This window comes from Strigops habroptila, chromosome 10 (genome assembly GCF_004027225.2).
Source record: "Strigops habroptila isolate Jane chromosome 10, bStrHab1.2.pri, whole genome shotgun sequence".
Taxonomy (NCBI): Eukaryota; Metazoa; Chordata; class Aves; order Psittaciformes; family Psittacidae; genus Strigops; species Strigops habroptila.
Window position 1 is genome coordinate 35,232,884 of NC_046359.1, and position 22,830 is coordinate 35,255,713.

The following is a 22,830-nucleotide window of genomic DNA, read 5'->3' on the forward strand; positions in this document are numbered from 1 at the left end:
ATGCACCGCGCCAGGCAGCCTTTGAAAAAGCGGCGCGGCTCGTTCAAGATGGCGGAGCTCGATCAGCTGCCTGACGAGAGTGAGTACCGGCCGGTGCCCCCGCCGCCGACACTCCGGCACCGGCGCCGCCGCGCCCGCGCTCCCCTCCTTCTGCCTTCCCCACCCCACCGCCGGGACACCCGCGCCGCGCCCCGCCGCCGCGCCCCGCCTCTCTCCCTCTTCGCCGTGGGCGCTGTGCGGGGCCGGAGCCCGAGCCTCCTCCCTGGCAACCGGGCCGGCCCGGCTTCCCCCCCCAACCCTCGCCGCCGTCGCCCCGCTGCCGCCGCCCCTCCCGGGTGAGGCCTCGGCCCAGGCGGTGGCGCGGGGAAGGCAGCGGGCGGGGAGCTCCTTCCCCGGGGTGCGACCCCCGTTGCCCTCCGGGGTGCCAGGGCTGGGCCCCCCGCCGCCCCGCCCGGGTGAGGCGGCGGGGCTGGCCGGGCGTCACCCGCCGGGCGGGGCGGGAGTGTGCGGGGCGCACCTCATAGCCCGGCCCGGCGGGGGGTGAGGGCAGTGCGGGGCACGGAGCGTCCTGCCCCGGGGAGGGGCGAGTGGCCTGGTGCTCCTGTCCCTTCTGCCTCCCGGGGGGGGAAAGAGGGCTTATGTGGTTATGGTATGTGCTGTGTACAGTGTGAGCAGCCCGAAGGACGGGGAGGGGGTTAGGGCGTGCACATTGCATCTAGGGGGCACTGATAAATGCAGAGGGAAGAGCTGAGAGACCCTGTGTTGTGTGTGTCAGTAGGTGAAAAGTGGTTGTATAGGAAGACAATATGAAAATACGTGCTTGTGTCCACGCAGACCTATGCATCCACATAGGGTTTGTGGGGATGTCATTTTCAGTGCACGTGAGGAGTGGGTAAAAACTTAGGTATAGGTGAAAGAGGCACGTGTTGCTGTATATATGGATTTGTGACAAGGTTCTTGAGCATTATAGAAGGGGAAATTATTCAGTGTGGAATGTCTCTGCGTGCTATTTTGATATGACTTCTTACAAACTGTGGATACATGCTAAGCTAAGACTAAGGCATTTAGTGGTTTCAATGAATGTGCACACAATATTTTGTGTGCACTTATATTTTTGGTGACAGCGTTTTGTGCATCACTATGCACATTCATGAACATGCCAACTATTTCTCTATCAGAACATTCTCAGAGAGAGGTGACCCGGAGTTGAAATCTTCCTCCTGGCTACTCTGTGTGGGTCTTTGTTACAACTCCAACTGCTAGGAGAAAAATCGGGTATAATGTGCCTACATGGCCAGTGTCGTCATATTAACTGAACAGATATATGAAGGATCTTCATAAATTAAGAATAGAACTGACGCTCTCAATTTGGTACAGCCCAGTCATGTATGTTGTGCTGTATTAGATTAATACAAGTCAAGGACCAACTGAGACAGCCATAATTAATAATGAGAGTGGTTTATTGCTTACTGAATCAACTTTCTCTCTGCACTAGAATGGACAGTGTTTAAGTTACTGTTTTTCCTTTTACCTTACCCATCTTCCAAGGCAGGCACCATGTGTTTCGAGCAGTTAATGTAAAGTATGAAAGAAAACCCCACCCCGCTTTTCATCTCTGCCACCTTTATATTGCCTACAGTGGCATCAGGAAGATGCGACAGGTCTGTTGCTTCACCTGTAACAGGTACTGCAGACCCTTGCCAGCAGTGTCAGTGTTATGGTACCTGCTGGCCAGGTGAGGCAGATGCACAGTGTATGTGTTTGAAGGTAATAAACTTCTGCTGTTCTGACCTTACCCCTGAGGTTTGTATTTACTGCAGTTTGGTGCAAGTAAGGGATATTTTGGTTTTTCATCAAATAGGGAGCTTCATGTTTTCTGTAGTGTTGGCGAACTGCTGGAAATGTGGAAGTTTCCAAGAGAGTTTGCCTTGTGCTTCCATTCCTATTCCTTCCCGTTTTGGTGAACTGTAACTGTAGCTGCACCTAGTTCTTTCATTTCCAGTCCTGTACTTAGATGTAAACTTAGTCCTGACTGATTTAACACTGACTTCATTCAGCCTTCAGTCTGCACCTTAATTTATAAGGGATAATACGTAAGCACTGCAAAATTGGGTTTGGCATCTTCCATAGCAGGGTAAAAATAAGTTTCTAAAAAAGTTAGAATAGTTCATGGCTAACAGACTTTCAGATCTATGTATCGTCCCTGGGAACTTTCTCCAGCATAGCTTATAGTAAAGTAGCAGACCATAACTGAGTTTTCACATAGAAAGAATTATAAGTAAATGCAGCATACTTAGTGACAATAAGACTGAGGTTCTGCAGTGTGGTAAGAACTATGCAGTTTTGCTTTCAAATTAGAAACCTGATGAAGTGGAATTTGTCCCGGAGTATTCTGATCGCACCTACTTGCCCTGTGGCAAGTTCTGTATTGCATCTGGGTGATGAATATTCCTTAAGCCAGGAGGGAGATGAATGTAATACACAGTTGTCTCTCATAATATGTGCTTATGTTATCTGCTGAAGTTACTATTATTCCATTCTTCTCTAAAGCTGATTCTCTGTCCTTTTGAAATGGGTAAGAGAGCTCATACTGACAGAGTAAAAAACGAAGGTGCCAGCGTGTAAGTTTATGTGCGGTTCTTGTAGTTGAGGCCTTTTGTTACTAGTGCTGCCAGGGGAGAGTGATAGAGTAACCTGGAATGGAGCAAAGCGCTGTGAAGAAAGAACAGTTCTGTGGCAAATCCTCTATCTGACAGATTCCAGGATATTAAAGGTCTCAGCTGCAGAAGTACTTCCAATACAAATAATTTGATTTATATTTTGGAGCCAAAATTTGTTTCTGCAGACTGTTGGGTTAGTGCCTGATGAGTGACTAGTTCTAGTCAATGCATTTTCCCCCCTCTCATCTCCTGGTAATTTTGCAGTGGAGGTAAATGGCGGGCAGTTTTCCTGCTGCAAACTAGATAGCTATTTGTCTCTGTCTCAGAAGAGGAAAACAGTTGATTGTATTGAAGAGTACATAATGCTGCCCTGTCTCTTGCTACTAGTCATAACAATCTGATTTGTGGGTTACTTGGTTATAAAGCGCATGCAGTAAAGCCGAAGTGAGACTTTGATAAAGTAGAAATCATGTACAAATGTGACTAGAAGACTGTCCTAGGCCCAGAAGAGGCAGAGTTCTGCAGACAACAGCACAAGCAAGTCTGAATGAGGAGGACACCTGTAATCAGCTCTTTAACAGTGAGAGTGATGGAAGTGAAAGCATACTTACCTAACTAAATGATCATCAGCATGGGGCTGCTGCCAGGAGTAAACCACTGAGCTACTGCGGAGCGCGATGTTACTGTGTTGTACGTAGGCCAACACCAAGTGGCAGGTGAATCAGAGAGAGAAGCCAGACTGTAGTAGTGATGGGTGTCAATACTAACTTTTTACAGTACAGATACTGAAAACAGTAGTATATTGCGAAATACTGTACACTGGTAGGCATCGCTGGTGGTGTTTTTAGGGGCTTGTGTGTTTAGACAGGCAGAAGAAGGAGGGACAAGGGTCTTTCTGCATGGCCTTTTATCCCATGGATGGGGGCTGCAGCATAAGGGCAGCAGTTCATGCAGAAATCATAGAATCACAGAATGGTTTGCATTGGAAAGAACCTTAAAATCATCCAGCTCCAACCCCCCTGCCATGGGCAGGGACGCCTCACACTAGACCATGTCGCCCAAGGCTCTGTCCAACCTGGCCTTGAACACTGCCAGGGATGCAGCCATTGCCTTTACCCTTAGCACAACCTTATGCTGTGGTTCACAGTCCCCCTGCCTCTGCACAGCCAGTTGCTCAGTTCTGATGCTTTCCTGGATAGCTGGAGGAGGGATGTGGCACATCTCTTGCCACTTTCATTATCCATTCCTGAGGGGCCATGGGCCTAGCACCGCTGTGCTCTGGACGTTTGAGGCATTTGAGAACTATATCAGATTACAGCATTTGGGAGAAGGCTCAAGATCAGTTTCGTGGCTGCTAAACAGTACCCACACCCAATAATTTTGGGATCATTTGTGCTGCATACCTTTAAAATTGTGTGTTTCCATGGTATCAGTATATTGTCCATCATGAGAATGCAGTGATGCAAAAAAAGGGCTTTGGTATTGTGGTTACTGTCTGCACAAGTCCTGTAAAAGGGCTCACATGGCTGGAAAACTGACTTTTTAACAGTAGTTGAGCAGGCTTTGGAAATAGACTCACAATCAGGTATCATAGAATCACAGAATAGTTTGGGCTGGAAGGGACCTTAAAGCTCATCCAGTTCCACCCCCTGCCGTGGACAGGGACACCTTCCACTAGAGCAGGTTGCTCCAAGCCCCTGTGTCCAACCTGGCCTTGAACACTGCCAGGGATGGGGCAGCCACAGCTTCTCTGGGCACCCTGTGCCAGCGCCTCAGCACCCTCACAGGGAAGAATTTTTTCCTAATGTCTAATGTAAATCTCCCCTCTGGCAGGTTAAAGCCATTCCCCCTTTTCCTATCCCTACAGGCCCTTGTAGAAAGCCCCTCTCCAGCTTTCTTGTAGGCCCCTCTTATGGTATTGGAAGGCTGATGTAAGGTCTCCTCAGAGCCTTCTGTTCTCTATGCTGACAAAATACACACATGTCAGTTTATTAATGGGCTCATAACATGAGGGAAGTACTGATTCCTGCTTGAAGCAACAAGTTATTGTTCATTTATTTATGTATTTACCTCTTCAAGAAGCCCAAAGTTTTGGGGGAGCTTGAAAGCTCCCCACAGCCACCTTTATCCCTGATGCATGCTTTTTTGTAGAATCATAGACTGGTTTGGGTTGGAAAGGACCTTAAGATCATCTAGTTCCAACCCCCCTGCCATGGACAGGGTTGCCTCACACTAAACCATGTCACCCAAGGCTCTGTCCAACCTGGCCTTGAACACTGCCAGGGATGGAGCACTCACCACTTCTCTGGGCAACCTGTGCCAGTGCCTCACCACCCTCACAGTAAAGAATGTCTTTATATCCAACCTGAACTTCCCTTGTTAAAGTTTGAACCCATTATCCTTTGTCCTATCACTACAATCCCTGATTTCCTAAATAAGCTATCCTGTTAGTGGCCAGTTGTTTGAGATGCTTCCCCTGCCAAAACAACTTGTGCTGACCTTGTGTAGATGAATTATCTCTCAGAGGGTTAATGACTCAATCTATAAGAAAGGCTCGTGGTTTTCCCTTCTTCTCCACGAGTTTCCCGTCACACCATTTGTAGTACTGGCAATGTAGTTTAATTACATAGGTTTTTCAGGTATTCATGCAACCAGTGTTAAAATAACTGCTCATTTGTGCAGAATTTGGAAGAAATAGTGTAATGATCTGAAAAGGTTTTACATTGTATAATTGATTATCCAGATCCTAGAATTTTCTATAGTGATTCAAATATGCCCCTTTGTGCCCGCACATTAGTAAAATCAGTAGCTATAGAACATCCCTGTGGTTACTTGTAACCTTCATTTTCAAAAATCAACTGTTACAAATTCATTATAAAAGAATCCGAAAACACTTGCACAAATGTAATGTGCTTGTGTGTGTTCCTGTTTAAAGATCAGCTGTTGAGAAGCTGTGTTTAAACTGCTTTGCTTCATGTTGCTACTGAAAATACACATCAGGGCATTCACAACTGTCCGTATTGAATTGTAATTGTGCTCCACCTCTTCTGGTCAGTTATGGTATTTTTCAAATGAGGGGAGGCAATAGCTGCTTGATTTTAAACTTAAACTCAACTTTAATTATTGAAAAGGAGAAAAGCTTTTGCACTTTTTCCCATGCCTCAAAGCCTATCTCCACATCAGAAACTCTTTTTGGAGGGCAGTCTACCAGCATTCCTTTTTAAGTGTTCCATACTGCTTGCAGAGCAGTTAGAGGAGGGTGTTTAGGTTCTCTTCATGGGAGGTCTCTGTACATGCTCCCTTGTGCTGGGAGAAGGCTGCAGGGGCTATGGGAAGGATTCCTGGCAGCTGGAGCAAGGAGAGTGGTGGTTCAGGGCGAGGGGAGCTGTCCATCGCCGAGCTCCGCAGCCTCTGGAGCTCATCTAGTCTCTAGCATGAAAGCATCGGGGTGCTTATCATGCTAAGCTCGGTGGACTTGAGGGTACTTTAATGTTGATTTAGTTTTTTTGGCTTTTTTAAATTCAATTTTACATAGACTTCCTGAATATTGCTTCTTGCAAGTGTTATAAAACACATAAATACACTTATTCCTGACTCTTAGTTACTAATGAGCTTCCTGTTACTGTACTATTAAATGCCTCAGAATCTAGAACACAGTTATTTTTACTGCACATCTGTGGTGCACATATTTTACAGGTACCTTTTGGGGTTTTTTTAGGCCAGAAAAGGCCATTATAATCATCTTACATTCTTCATTAAGCATACTAGGACACTTCTGTTTGGAATTTCTGTGCATCAATTCCATGCTTCCTTTTTACCTATGGTTTTCTCTTTAAAAATTGATGTAAGCTCAGTTTAAAGATTTCGAATGGTAGGGAGTTCAACATGGCTGTTCTTGGTATAGTTCCATCAGATCTGTAACTTTGCATTCATTGCTAACCTGAACTTACCCAACGTCATTTTCTGACAAATAGATTTCCTTATAAAGAAAGGCTGCAAAGCTATTTTACTGTCTGAATTATCTGCCTGTGTAGATACTTGTGATCAGTGCAGATCTTGACCACCTTTGGGAAGAACAAGATTGACGTGTCTTGACTTTCTCGCAGTAAGGCATGTCTTTAGTTCTATTTCTGAAGACTTCCTTAATTTTTCAAACTTAGCCAAGTGTGAACACTGTGTTCAAGTAATGAATTCCCTAACAACATACGCAAACCAATACTCAGCAGGGTGCTAAGGCAAGACTAAGCCAATCGTACAGTTTGCACTGGAATAGTATGATAGTGTAGGCTACTGAAAGTAGGTCTTCTAATTCCTGAGCCACTGCTGGCTGTACTTCCTCCCTAGGTTGAGGTTCTTTTTACTCTCACTATTAAGAAAGTCACCTCCATGATCCTCTGAACCTGGAGGAGCTGGAAGTAGATTTTGCTTGTAATACCCTAAGTGATGCATAGGCCTTATTTCTTCCTTTACACCCATTTGGTTTTGGTGTTTGATGTTTGTAGAAATGAAATCTGTGTCATTGTCATAATAGGTATTTACATTCAAGCATATATTATTTACATTCAAGTGTATCTATTCTACTTTAATCTATGTAATTAAAATGCAGGTTAAAAAGACTGTCTATGATTATACATTAGTTATTCAGAACAGTTGTATACAAAATTACTGGCATTTAATGTGAGGCTGGGACATTATAAATCTATTATTTATACTAAAATTTTTGATAGTTTTAATACACTTAATCTATCCTGAATAACTTTTGTAATTTTTATTGTTTCTGAAATGCCTTTCTCTGTATTAAATGTTGGTTGCTTTTTATTGTAGTACATTATTGCATAGAAGATCGTCCTAGTTTCTGGATTTATGGCCCTGGTAGTATGTGCTAAATGGAAAAAGTAGGGAGAGGCACCATATTCCTTGGAGTTTGGTGCTGTTGTAGGGAAGCCCTAAAATCAGTATAGAAGAGCTTGACAAGAAACCCCATGTATCATTGTTGCCTCCAAGGTAAAATTAAGCTTATGGATATTTACATTGTCATTTTAATATCCTACATGTATTCTGATGTGTTAATCTACAGCTGGTGTTAATAATTTTCTGCAGCTTGTTACATTAAAATAGTTTAGTTTAACTTTGAACTTGCCTAGATCAGGAATTCCTTATTTAGACACTTGTATTCCTAAATAAAAATGCCCTTTTCCGGTTACATTACTTTGGTTGCAGGTTAAGTGAAAACAAATGAGCAGCCTTATTCTAGCTCGCATCTGTTGAAGATTAACTATCCCATGTGGAAAACTCCTTGGCAACTAATGCTGTTTTGGAGTGGTAATCTTATAGAGCGAGAAGGTAGTGCAGTAACATTGTGCTGACCATGACCTCTCTACCTGTTGTTTCTGATGCCAGTCACCTAACACCCTGCTCTGCTGACCCACTGTCATTTCACAGGTGAAGCATCTGAGTTTGGTGGTTAGCAAAGGATCTCAGGTACTTCAGCTATGAGATTGACACCCTCCCCATAAAGCTTTGTTGCCTCTTGCTGAGTTGTTTTGTTTTCCACTGTTGACATACTCACCCTTGACTGAATGGATTGTTCTTGACTGATAGCAGAAAATGTATGTATGTTTGGTATCACAGATGAAGTGCCTGAGATCTTTCAGAACAGTGATCCATGCTGAAAAGCCAGCATCTCCTCCATTTGATGATCCTGATGACCCTGCTTCTGCCTCTCCATCCCCAATGACACATACTTTCCCCAGGTTCTTAAACTGCGTGTGCACCAATTGCGGGGCACTGGTTCTTCACTGGTCTTACCATTACTGTTCAGGGCTGCCTTCTTGGTTGATAGCAGGGTACTCATGTATTTATGCAAGCACAGTGTACAGTATCTGATTATTACTATGAAATTAGGAAAAAAAAAAGCTTTAATCCTGAGATACCTTTAATGTACAGTTTAATTACAAGAGCTGAATTCACTGTGCCATTGCTGCAGCTGTATTCTCTTCAACAGTCCACCCCAAACCAAAATGCTGTGTTCCCTATTCACTGGAATGTGTCCTCTTGGAGTCAAGGATCTCTTGCACTGTGAAGTTACAGAGGTTAGGACCTAGATACAGGGCAGCCACAAGAAAAGGAATTTCCAGACCTTTGGAGTCAGAAATGTTCTTGGAACAGCAGTTCCAGAGAAGCAGAAGGAGGGGAGTCGGAGAGTGAAGGGGAGAAGAGGGTGCAATGCGAGGAGTGGTGGAAAACACTGGAATGTAATGGAAAGATAAAGTTGGTTTGAGAGAAAAGCATGAATCTGTGGAAGCATTGTCATGCAGAAATGTCTTTCCCCTCTGCTAATGTAGTTGCTTCCAACAGCTCATTCTTAGAGAGACATTTGAAAATTCCAAAGCACAAAGGCTGTAGCCAGGCCCAGTTTTGTCCTTCCTGGCCCCAGAAGTGCTGCAGAGGTCCTACAGATGCAGTGGAAAGGGAGCAGTGAAATTTGGGTGGACGTGTTACACAGTTTGAACAGTTCAAGCAAACTGAGGATCCCGTCTGCATTTATACCTGAATCTGCTGCCTTTCTGAATAAGGAGGTTTCGCAGTGGGCAAATAAATATCCATCTCCCTGCTTGTGAACCAGGCTGAGGGAGTATATACTACTGGTTCTGTGGAAATTTTTGGCATGGAAGAATTTTTAATTAATAGAAAGGAAAAGAAAAGAAAAAGAACAAGGTGTTCATTACAAGTTTGTTGTTAGTTGTGTAATACATTTGCAACGGCATCAAACAAGCCTGTTGCATGGAAGTATGTAGTTTGGACATAAAGCTTGATCACAATTTGCTGTGTTAAACAAAAGTGCTCAGCATCTGAAGCTGTTTTGTACATGTGAAACTAAAGGGGGAGGGGAGGGAAAAGCCACAAAACATGAATATGCTTTCAAGATTTATTGGGTAATAAACATAAAATGCTATATTTAGTGCCATGGAGGGAGCACTGGGTTCACTCATTCTGCTCTAAAAGATTTAATATTAAATTCCACTTTCTGCCTAAGAATAAACTAAGAATGGGTAGACTCTGCATAGGTTATGTGGTTTGAAATAACTTATAATTTATGTGGACTTTTTGATACATTGCAGGTTCCTCAGCAAAAGCACTTGTGAGCTTGAAAGGTAAGAAATTAATGTGCTGTTTAATTGTACCCAATCTGACTTTCAGGTGTATTTAGTTTCTGGCTTCAAAAGGTGCAAGAAAATAATACTGAAGAAGGTTTTTTTGGTTGAAATGTGATTGATTTTATTGTGCATATTTGTTAGTTCTATAAGCTAATAATCCTTGGTGGTTGAAACTACATATGTTGTGGTGTATTTAGACTCCCAAAATGTGTTTTTTCTTCCGAAGTACTCCCTATGAGTTTGATGATGAAGGTGAGAGATGAGATGAGGTTTGATGAGAAGATTCAGGTAATCTTTCCTCTCTTGAGGATGAGATAGGAGGATTCTTAGTGAGACCTGTACATGTGACAATTTTTACAGTAGGAAGGAATTTCACAGTTTTGTTGTGTTTTCTGTCAGGAAGTTATGGGCTAAATCAAAAATCTGTTTCTTATATCTTTTTATTTGAAGTTGTCTATATGAAAATTCATATTAATTTTGAAGACTAAGAATCTGCCCACCACTTTCCTTATACTGCCCAACTAGTTTCTTTATCTATTACAAGACTTCTATTACACAAGGAAGACAACAGGTCTGTTGAATATGTAACTAGTATAGGTCTATTTCAATAAAATTTGATTTACTTATTGGTGTGCACCTACTTGATCAGTTTTAGAACCAGAAGAAAGCCAGGTCTTGTAGAGCTTTATCTACTCCAGCTTTCAGTTACAGCCACTATACAGCTGTCTATAGATGTGTGTCAACCTGGCTGTGGAAGTAAATGGTTCCAGCAAAGGAGGCTTCAAGAAATCTTTAAATGTTCTCAGGAGGAAAAAACTGTTTTGTTCATGTTTCTCCTTGTCCTTAAAATCTTTTTCAATTAGTGTTCAGAACAACTTCATAAAAACACTGAAATCTAAAATCCATTTGTAGTTGAATCCAAAGAAGATGTTGCAAGTAACAAAAATATATATTGGTAGTTCATGATGCTTTACTAGCTTTTGGATAGTAGTTGTGTTAAAATATATGTATATTAATGACATGATTTCTTCACAACAGAGGGAAGTTTATCCAGTTCTTGGAATGAAAAGTATAATTCTCTGCAGAAGACGCCAATTTGGAAAAGCAAGAATGCTGGTTCTGCAGCAGAAATGGTAAGAAGCAATGAACAGACAACTTCAGGATTGGTAAAATATCATTGAGTGCGGCAAATTTAAGGATTAAAAAATTTGGCTGACATTTAGTTTCATAATTTCTGTATGTTAAACTATGTCCTTCACAAGCAGTCTACACAGTTTGAGGTGAAAACATGTTTTGTACATGAATGATCAAATTACATTGCTGACTTTATTCAAGATGTCTCATGGTCGTCATCTCTCTTTTTGGTAATGCAAGTGCTGTGTGAAATGTTTGTACTGTGTCTACAACCTTGAACTTAAGAATCGCCAATTCTGATTAACCATTTGTTTTATCTCATGAAATACCTCACTTCTAATTATGGCTGAGAACTCATTTGTAAAGGAAAGGAAGGGAAAATGTCATAATGCACTTCCATCATGGTGCCTTCTGGGGCAGGTTTTAATATAAATAAAGGCATGTTAGTGAAATGTCTTTTAGTATTCTGAGTGGTCTCACAGGAGACCTTACACTAAAGAACAACCTTGGGGTGGAGGAATGAAAGGTGATGAGCTTGCAGCCTCCAAGGGCATGTGTCTGGTGTTTGGGTTGACCATTTCCCTCTCTCTGAAATACTCCATTGTTGTTTCTTTCCCCCTTGTATCACATTCAAGCTTTTCTTGACTATTCTCAACCTCCTCTACCTTATCGAACTACGTGATTTTGGTTTGGTTTTGCCGTCACTCACATTGCACCCAGTGCCTTGTTTGTCTACATCTGTAATGCCATGTGCTCTTTCTGCTACACCCTGGAGAGTGCATGAAATACTTTCTCAATTGCTAGGCAGATCTTCCCCCCATACTCTTCTGGTGCCGCCGCCACCACCTTCTACAGCAATTGCAAGCAGCTTGCCAGCTATCACCTGGGTTTTATTCAAGTCATTATCTTTGTGAACTGATTGTTTATTGGAAGGGAAACATTATGTTTGAAAACTATTGTGTTTGCCTACTCTGCACACAATCAAAACACCAGAGCAGCATCCAGTAGTGCATTAAGCAGTGTGACTAATATCTGTCATATGTAGCTTGTTCTGTCATCTTCTCCCTGTAGACAAACAAAGAGAAGGTATTTATTTCGTTAGGATTGATGCAGATATACATACACACATGTTGCTATGCATTTATGCTAGAGGACATAAGGCCTACAAAATGCAGTTCCAGACAGTGACTGGAGCTTTGTGACGGCCCTTAGCTCCTCCAGAGCTTCATGTCACAGTTTTCAGCTGTTCCCCAGGAATGCTCATCTTCTCCCAGAAGCAAGCCTTACTGGTAACTTAGAAGATCACATATGCTGAAGAATCAAAGTCAGTAGGCATAACGTTTGTATGAAAACTCTGTCAATCTTTAGTATGCTGGCTGTAGGTATTAAAAAATAAGGAGCTGAACTTCGAATGTAGCTCAGTATTCTGTAGAAAGCTGGAAGAAGGGTCAGAGGATATTCTCATGTGTTAGCAGTGGCCTGTGTCGCTGAGATGTGATGTAGTCCTTTGTACTAGTTCGAGTTCCCTGAACACTGCAAGTTTTGCAGATCTGTTGTACCGTTGGTTGAAAAATCTTTCCAAAAATGTCTGACCTATTTAGCTCACAAGGATGATACCTCTTTGCCATGCTTGTTATTTTATTCTCATGTGAGGCTCTGGCAGTCCAGACTGATGAAACACTCTCATCGTTTTGGGTAGTTCCTTGGAATAGAATTTGGCAGCTTCTGTTGAGGATCGTAAAACAGTTCTCTTGATCTGGATCACAGCCTTAGCAGAAAGTTGAAGGAACTCTGAAGTTTTGTCTAGGTTGTTTTTGCATTTGTGTTCCTTTGTTGGCACATGCTTTTCGTCTCGTGTAATGTCATAAACCCAAGAACTATATAGACATTTGGGAGAAAAATACTGTTCTGGAACCAGCACCTCAAATGTCAAGGCTAAAATATAATTGCAAATACGCAGTACGAACCTGGTTCTCCATCCTGTGGGCAGAATGCTGTGATGAACAAGTCCCAGAGTTCTGCACTCGAAGAGTTTTTGTTGTTGGAACAATATTTATTATTGTTTTCTTGCTCAAAAGTTAGAATAGTTCTGGCCTTTTTTAGGGTGATGGTTTGTCAGGGATGGCAGAGATGTTACGAAAAAAACCCATAAAGACATTGTGATTGAAATTTAAGATTGTTCTTAAGGTTAGTGAATTGGAAGATATAAAGAAAACAACTCGATGTATGTAGGTGAAGAGAAAAAAACAACATCCATAACAATTACTCTGTTAATATTATGTAGGCACCATTTGGTTACCTTCCTCTGTTCAGTGTGTCTCTTTCTTGGTTTGTAACATCTACAAGGAATGGATGTTTTCTTTTGTGTGCTGAATGTGCTTAGGTGTCTAGTACATACATGGCGCTACTGTTACTGAAATACACTTGTGTAGTTATAAAATAAATATAATTTAGAGTAAGAAGGTGCATTTCCCTGGAAAGCTCCAGCTGTTCTCATGGCATGGGACAGACAGATTTTTTTGCTACCACTAATGAATTTAATAGAGAATATCTCTTTTCAAATAGATACTTTAATCAGTCACAAACTTATTAAACATCTTTCTTAAGGGTAGATGCTTATTAGTGAAATTTTATTTCACTTTGTTGATTTATTTTGTTTCTAGCTCCTACTAAAGCTCATATTTGTCATCAGTATTCTTCACATTGTGTTACAGATGACATGCCCAGATCAATGTGTAGCATTTTCACCACCTGTACTGAAAGAAGTGAAATCTGCATTTCTTCTGACTTCACTCATCACCTTTGTAAATAGTTGGAAGTACGAGGAACACTACAGGGTGCAGTCTTGGGGTTCTGCAAAGGAGACACATGCCAGCTGTGGCTGGCTCCTGTGTTGGATCACGAAGTCTTCATGGAAGGAAAGGCTGCTTACTAACAGCCAGTCATAGGTTACTCTTTCATCCTCGTTGAAGTACAAGGTTTTTGTCATGGGGTAAAATGTTGAGGAATAACTAAATGGAAATGTTTTTTTCATGACACACATTTGCAATATGGTTTCTTGTTTTCAATCAGCCTTCTAATTCTCTTTGAGCCATAACATCTTAGCACACAAGTCAATTTTAGTTAGCATAAATTCTAAATTCTTCTCTCTTCTGATATTTTCACATAACTTATTCAAGCTTTAGTTTCTTCAGACTTAGCATTTTGCAGTGTAGGCACTTTCAATGAGTTAAAAAACAACAAACCCACAACACTTTATTAGGCTTAAAAGAAATCCTTTCCAAAAAATTATATCCAGCTAATGTTTTTACTGAGAACATACCAAAACGAATACACTGTTTGAATAGTTTTGGGGGTTTTTTTGACCCAGAATTTAGAACAAATTGTTTAACAGATGTACTTATAACCAAAGCAAGCGTAGATACACAAGTGTTTAGATACCTAACTCCTCTGGAAACAAGTGGTAGTTAGGTTCTAAATACTTCTGTGGAACTGGGCCAGCAGTATAGTAATGGGTTATAGTTAGCACTGGAAAGCTTGGAATCTTACATTCCTTCTTCTCTTCTCTCAGCCCTTAGATCTCTAACTGCTAGGAGGCACTATTTATTGTGTACCATGTGCCTTAAAACCAGTAGGTGGCAAGAGAAAAGGCATTCCATTTCTCTCACTGAATCCTGTGCATGAACAGAGACATCAGATTACTTTTTTTCTTGTAATTCATTCTTTATTTTGATACATGCAGCCCCTTCAGAAACTCAAAACGGAGTCGACTCCTCTGTGAAGAAGATGACAGGGAAATAAACACAAGGTCACCCAAAAGAAATCAGAAGGGTGTGATGGTTCCACAGGTACCTACATGTATGCAGATATTTTTACTGCAAAGGGGAACAAGCCTATCTGTGTTACTTCAAAATTGGAATACATTTGCTTCTCAAGTTGCATTATCAGTTCATGAATATTCTTGTGAGGAAAGATGTTGCTAGGAATAAGCCACAATTCAAAACAGATTTGTGTTTTTCTTCCCACAAGTGGGTTCTTCCTCAGTTTGTGAGAATACCTGTTCTTTTTGATCCTGGGCATAAGCATAGAGAGCTAAGAAAGGATTCCAGATTAACTGCACATCTTGCTCCCACAAACAGTTGTATCCTCTAGTCTGCATAAACTTACTCATCTTCGTTAAAAACTGTCTAGGTCTCTTGCACTGAATACATCGTTTAGGAGGCTGCTGTAGAATGTAATGTATTTCAACGGTTAGGAACTTGCTCTAGATTTGTAGCCTAAATGGATTCATGGCCATCTCTTACCTTCTTGATCCTCTAATGGCAATGTTTTCAAATTCAAACAGCTTGGTTTTCTGCTCTTCTACATGACTGTCTGTCCTTGATACAGCATGAAAAAGCAGCCATAATTTTTCTCAGCCTTCATTTGCTGTATTAGACAGGGCAACATCTCTTAGTCTCAAAGAATTGGCTCTCAAGTACCTTTGTCTTCCAAATCAGTTCTCTGTATCTTCGCCTTGCGAGCCTGAATTTTCCACGCTGAAAAGAAAGCATTTGAATACTGGTCTTATTTGCGTTCTGAACTGTACCGTGCAGCATCGAACAGGGAAGGCTTAGCAGAGATGAGGGCTATGACATTTCTCTCTATTCAAGATTTCTTAATGGTAGAAAGGCCTGGATAATGCTGTCTGCCTGACTGCTTTGTACTTAAATGCCTGGTTCATGAGCTCCAGGGATTGCTAGATAAACAAGCGTGAGGGGCAACAGCTGCCATAGCTCACAGATGTCACTGTCCTGCTACGCTTTGTCTCCTGCAGTTCCAGTGGGAGAAAGGGGACTCGTGTCTAGAAGGTAGTGGTTAAGCACAGCAGGAGCCAGCAAGGGCCTACCTTAAGCTTTATCCTATTATTGGTGCTCCTAAAGGTCAAAATACTTGTGAGCGTTTGGGGAATGTTAACAACTAATTATGGCACAGGGGCTCAGTTAAACTAATATTCTCAAAAGCTGTAATTTTGTTGCAGGTAAGTTTTTCTTTCTGTCAGTGAGCCATCCCTGGAACAAAAGTATGGAATTAGTTTTCTATAGTCTTGTTTAAACACAGGTCTATGTATTATTCATGCAACCCAAGACAGTGTCTTTTCTGCAGTTTATAAAATAGCTTTCAAATGTAGTTAAAACTTGCTGATGTCCACGCTAGTTTCTCTTGCAGTTTTCTATAAATCAGACACTGCTCAAAGCTTTGGCTCCACCACGTTCCTGTGCTAGCTTCATGCTCAGGTTAGGAAGAGCTAGCAAGAGTAAAAGCACTACTGGAAATGAGGCAGTTGGTGGTGTTGGTATCTGAGCCACATCATCACATATGCTCACTAGAGACCATGTTCAATGGTGCCTCAAGCTTTTGAAGGCTGTATGTACTTTAGTGCCACACTGTTGTTACCAAGAACGTAGCTCCAGTGTTGGAAAATGTTTGTGTTAGAAGAGCTTTGTATGAGATAATTTGCTGTATTGATCCTGCTAAATTTTGCATCTGTTCAGTTCGATTGCATTGCCGATATAACACAGTAAGGATTATTATAGATCTGCAACAAAACATTGTCATGAAACAGTATGTGCGATGAAAACGTAACAATTGTTAATGTGCAAACTTCTGTCAAGAGAATCTAGTGTCATTATTTGAATATTTAACAATGTTAGACTGTGTTTAATTGTTTCCTTTATTTTGCTATATAGAAGTTTAATACAACAATGCCAACACCAGACAAGAAAGCATCACAGAAGATTGGTTTACGGCTTCGTAACCTGCTCAAACTTCCCAAAGCTCACAAGTGGTGCATATACGAATGGTTCTATTCAAATATAGATAAGTATGTTTGATTTATTTAATTCTCTTTTAATAGTATTGAAACAAGTCATTTTCTGACCTTGAGGTGTAGATTTCCATATAGTGGTTAGATACTCCAAAATTTATTCTTAAACTATTAGTTATTGAAAATCGTCACTGTTGTGGTTTTTGGGGATTTTGTTTCTGTTGTTGTTATCATAATGACCAACCTACTCGGGTGGTCTTCTATGGAAAGCCTTCCTTCATGGAAAGAATCTTCTTTTTATCACCTCTGCCTCTACCAGATATAAGATTTTATTCATAATGTTTTTAGCATCTTAAGCATGAAGGTATCAGAACATTTGGACTTTTTTGAACCCTTGGATCAGTGTTACACATGGGGGATAGGAAGGAGACTGCTGCTTCATAAGGTGCTGCTTCCCTAAAAGATGTAAATATTGATTTTGGATTTTTTTTTTCCCCATCATCCTGCTTTTGTTGTGATCTCTAACAGAGTTTAGGTTTGTGACTATTCAGGTTTTGTCTACATATTGGCATACTTCTTGGATCTCCTCATCTATCTCCTAGACTGTTTCTGCAGTTTGTCCCTCAGAGTCTTTGGCACTTGTTCTCTTAACATCACCAGCAAAATGGTGCGAATTGTTTAAAAGGTCCGTGAAAAACTAAAAACCCTAAAATGTAAAAATCATTGATGAATGGAATCTTAAAATCTACACTAATAGATGAGACACTAGTATGTAAGATTTTAAAGAATAGTTTCAGAGTTATCGAGCATTCTTTTCCAGAATTTATTCGTAGCAAAATAATTACTGTGTTTCCTTCCTATTTTAATCGTGATTGCTGGGGCTGTTTTCCTGAACTGAGAAGGCAGTCATAGCAACAGGAAAATGTTTTAGGATATGTTCATCACAAGTAGAAAAATGACATGTCCATTTTAGTTAGTTTTAAGTTCATCAGCTGTAGGATTTAAGTCCTTTGAAAGAAGTAGTCTTTACGTGCTTTGTTCCCCCTCTTATTTGAGGAAGAAACAACCTCCCCCTCCTCCCCCCGAAAAACCAAAACCAAAGAACCCAAACCCTGTTTATTACTAGTAGTAATTTTAATATGTGGTATTTATAATTATGATTTTTACAACAGACCAAGAACTTACTCTCAAATAATTGTCTGTGGAACTTAAGGTCTATCAGTAGATTAGAATTTGAGTTTAGCAGGTAATTCTGAAAACCTCTTTGAAAGTTACCAATGTATGCCTGTAATGCTAGTGAAATATAATCATGTTAAGATATCATAACATAGCTTACTAAGAAACTACATATCTGTAGAAAAAAAACAACTTTGTGTGTTGTTTTGAGTGATATGATCTGGACTTAACAAGAATCTTAAAGTTTAAAGCATAGAGCTAACTGTCAACTGATAAAATATGGCTCACTGTACAAGTCTCAAAACATTTTAATCAAATTGTCTCATCCACAATTGAAATCCTCAATTTAAATGCCATGTCTACTATTAAGTTTTTAAAATGTTTTAATCTCTATGGGTATCATCTGTGGTTATTAGATTATTGAACCTGTTTCAGCTGGAGTCTCTCTGCGCTGCTGCAGAGGACAATCCTATTCTTCTGATTTCTGACACACAAAGACTTCAAAAGAGCTACTTGCTACTACAGTGACTGTAGGCCCTCAGAACCAGATGCAGCTGTAGCTTATTTACACCATTTCCCAGAGCTTCCAATCTTGTGGATGCTGTGGCTTTACATTTTGCCTGCTTAGGGACAGGTGATAGTAAAAACAATCAAATACAGATTCTCTTTCCCAAACCAGTTGTTATTTAGACAGATATCTTACGTTAGCGACAGTAAATCTGGATAAAACTCTTTATACGCCTTCTTGTCTCTTTCCTGAGCCTCACTGATCATTTTTGTGGTTTCCTTTTCACTTTCATGCCATAGCTGCAGATTCTTCTACTGCATAGAGAAAATATTCTCTTCTGTTCTTGCCTGAGTCTCCATTTCTCCATTCACCTTTCCTCTCTACCGCCACCTCATGCACTCACTTGAAAGCGGTGTTGCTTCCAAAATCCTCTTTGTTCTGTGCTTGAGGATATTCCCCTCTAAACTCCAGCACCCTGTAGAGAATGGAGAAAAGTGGCTTTATCTAGGATGCAGTTATTCTTTTGTTCTCACCAGGTGAGATCTATTTCAGTTGCACATAGTCTTTAATGGTTAACCTGCTATTAGACGGGTATAGCCATTGCTGCTCCCTTGTCTCTTCAGCCCAAGAAGGATGTGGTACTACAAAGTAAAAGGCAGTCATAAAACATAGAGATACAGACAGGTCATAGCATCAAAGAGAAATTCATAAGTTGTGTAGGCAGGTTATCTGAACTGTCACTTCTATAATATTGATCCTCTGCTTCATCATGGAGTCATGATATGATACAATAAAAGTCCCGCCTGTATAGCTCTGGAGAATGACAAGTTGGCTCAGTTTCCTGTATTTTGGAACCCTCTGTCGAGAATCTGGGTTATAATTGAATGAATTTATGAAAAAGGTACTGTCTTTCTATTTCTCAGTATCACTGAGTGTCACATACCCCAGTATGTCTCTTCCTCTGTTCTCTATACCTCACCATAACTTATGGTTTCCTTCACTGCGTTGCAGTATCCTCATGGTACTGCACTGTCTTTGCTGAAGTTTCATTTGGTGCCTTTATAGAGATTACAAAGCAGGAAGAATACATGTTTCCCCATAGTAACAAGAGAGGAACATATTTAAACATGACTGATAGTAAGGCTCAAATAGAATAATACTCCTGGAAACTTTGTCTTTGTTTTGTGCTGAATTTATTTTAGGTTAAATTTGTCCTTTGGAGTGTCTTGTTTATACAACTAATTTATACTTTTTGTTTTCAATGTATTTCTTATAATGGATGGGTTTTGGAATCTCATGACAAAAGTTTACCAAGAGTAGTTAACAGAGGACCAATTATGTTTCAACAGACCTCTATTTGAAGGCGATAATGACTTCTGTGTATGCCTGAAAGAATCTTTTCCAAATCTGAAAACCAGAAAACTGACAAGAGTAGAGTGGGGGAAAATCAGACGGTTAATGGGAAAACCACGGAGGTAATTTCTTTCTTTCTTTCTTTTCAACTAATAACTACATGTAGTTTTGATGTTATTGGAATTGTTCCTTCTAAAATACTTTCGCATACAGGCAGTAAAGTAAAACAATAGTTAAGTTCTCTGAGCACACAACACGCTCCCCCACACACCCTATTATTCCTTATATGCACGTGTCCAGTCCATGTAGTTCTCATGAGCCTGTACCTGAAATGTTTTCTTACCACTCTAGGTAACTGAGTGTCCAAGCTAGGGTATGTTGAAATTATTATTGTATCTTCTAGGCTGCAGTGCTTCCTGACATGAAAAACAGGCCGATTTTTCAAGACTTTTCTTTTTCCTGTTATAACTAGTTCTTCATGGGGAAAACAAGTGCACATTTTCAACTCTCTTATTATTTTTAATACCATTTTATAGATCATCAACTTTTCCTGGCTTGGCTGCCAAAATGGAGAGAGGCAATCGTCACCCATGAAATAGTGTACATTGTATAGAATGAAGCCAGAATTTAATGAAGGGCATAGGTTTTTTTCTCTAATTTAGAATTGTTCATCCTTAAACCTACTGATTCAGTTCTGCCTTTTTACATAACCTATGCAATTTAGCCTAAAGAAGAAAAATCTCAAGGAGGATCTCATCTCTATATATAAATATCTGAAGGGAAGGCACAGAGAAGACAAGGCCAGGCTTTTTTCAGCATTGTCTGGAGCAATGGGCAAGAACTGAAATGCAGGAAGTTCAGTCTTTACATAAGGAAACACTTCTTTTTACTGTGAGGGTGACTGAGCGCTGGCACAGGTTGCCCAGAGAGGTGGTAGGATCTCTATCCTTAGAGATGCTTGTCTGGACATGTCCTGGTTGTGTCTCTGCTGGAGGAGGTTGGAGCAGATGACCTCCAGAGGTCCCTCCCAAACTCAACCATCCTGTCATTGTGTAAGATCAGGAGACAAATGTGTAAGTAGTGTTGCAGAAATAAAAGACTGGTTTGTTTATGAAAATACAAACACTAAAGCACTGAATCCATTTCATGGATCACTGTACTGAGTCAGATTATATTTTGACTGATGGAAGCTATTTCATCTCCTGTACTTAGAAACAGCTTTACAAAACTAAAAATTGCCAGTCAAGGGAAAGCAGCAGAGCCAGTTTTAAAATAGGGCCTTTTGGAAAGGTGTTCATATCATTTGAGCTTAACTGAGATAGCTTTTCGTTCCTCTATCATCATGCTTCCCACTGAGAGGGAAATGGTGCATCTGGAGGTTATATCATCACTTATTCATTTGACTTTTGCCAGAAGTGGGTACCAGTATGAAAGATCAGCTTGCCTCACTCAGCATCTGTTGGACCAAAGATAAAACTGCCTCCTTTCTTTTTTGGGAGGGAGCTTGGGTTTGGGGTTTTTTGTCAAGTTACTTTTTAAAAAGACTGACTCGTGCCTAAGAAACCACAGGTCTAAATAGGCAGGAGTTTGTTTTATCTGAATTCTGAAGTACAAATATTTGACTGGATATTGTCTCGTTTTGTTTGTTAACCAAAACTTTGAGTTCTTGCGTTTTACCAACATAAAATAAGCACTCCTGTTTGTGTTTCATTTCTTTAATCATTAAATATTGATAGTCTTTTTCAATATGTCCATAGTGGTCTTTGGCCTTAACAGTTCTAACAGATTTTCAATTCTTCTAAATCATTTGAATAATTTGGAACCTTTTTCAAGGTAATTTTCATCTGCCTCTAGAGCAAAGTTGGTTTTTTTACGTTACTGTTCTGTTAGAAATTTCTTCTGTCTGTCCTCGTCATATGCCAGTAAACTAAATATCATGTCAATACTGCTATGTTCCCATGAAGGAATTAATACTCGAGACATTTTGCATCCACAGTGTTGATGGCAGAGGATAGTAGTGTCTGTGTGAGAGCTGTGCACGTGGTCATCGTCTCTTTCTTTTTTAATTTGTTTTAAATATATTGTAATATTTTCTTATGTCTGCTGCTACACTAAATGTCCTATCACACCATCAACAGTGGGGTTGATTGGCACAACAGTATTCTTCATGGGAGCCTGCAAAGCTTGTAAGATTCCGGTAGACTGTGGGGAAAGATATGCTTCAAGAAAAGGAAGAGGTAATAGTTAGTCTTGTGTACTCTGTATAAACTTCATTGGGGTTGTGAAATAGCAATGGATATGCATTAAGCTCAGATATGCTTGTCCTGCCACTATATGATGGTGATGATTCCTCTGTTCAAGTTCTCATTACTGAGGTAGAAACTGAAAAGAATGAGGTTACTATGTGATCTGTACCATAGCTTTGATCTTTTTTTCATAGGAATGGCATGAAGATGGGATAACCTTTATTAAATACATTTGGGGGATGTGGGGTTGGAGATTTCCTTTAACAGAAGCCAAAAAATACGTTGCAAGTACTTTCTACAGCCATGACCTACGGCATTGGGAACAGAGACTTTAAGAACATCTGAGCTAGCCGTAAAACAGTAGTTGCTGTTGTAGGGAGCTTCCAAGGTCAGTGATAAGTATATCAGCATTTGAATTTGTATTTCTAAGAGCACGGGTCAAAGAACATGAGGCGATAACAGATGTTCCTGATGCAAGAACCTGGACGTGATTAGAAGGACTAATATTAAAGTCTATATTGCTAGGATACCCTCCACCCCCTTTTATTTTTTTTGTCTTGCTGTAATTAAGTCACTCTGTTCCAATCAGTGGAATTGGAAAGCTCTGACCTGCATTTTGCTACTTTGTATTCCCAGGCCATGGCAAGCATTATTTCATTCTTGCTCCTTTCAGCAGTAAATATGAAGCAAATGGCATCTTTAAATGAGAATATCCATATAAGCTTTGCATAAGTCTCCCAACCACCATCACTCGCTCTCTGCCATATCCCTTTCCAGATATTTTGGATTT

The 22,830-nt window shown here is 40.5% G+C and overlaps 1 protein-coding gene across 4 annotated transcripts in view; it reads left to right on the forward strand.

The window, feature by feature from the left end:
- The window catches only part of LIN9 (lin-9 DREAM MuvB core complex component), a 37,671-nt gene continuing 14,841 nt past the window's right edge, over positions 1-22,830 (forward strand). The window contains exons 1-6 of one of the 4 annotated variants that reach the window (XM_030499841.1): positions 1-79; positions 9,782-9,814; positions 10,856-10,950; positions 14,695-14,799; positions 16,681-16,814; positions 19,791-19,916. In XM_030499841.1, coding sequence (XP_030355701.1) covers positions 1-79; positions 9,782-9,814; positions 10,856-10,950; positions 14,695-14,799; positions 16,681-16,814; positions 19,791-19,916 — 572 coding nt within the window. Of the gene's footprint in view, positions 80-553; positions 650-9,781; positions 9,815-10,855; positions 10,951-14,694; positions 14,800-16,680; positions 16,815-19,790; positions 19,917-22,830 lie in introns of those variants that run through there. The other 3 variants (XM_030499838.1, XM_030499840.1, XM_030499839.1) reach the window with 3 other exon arrangements.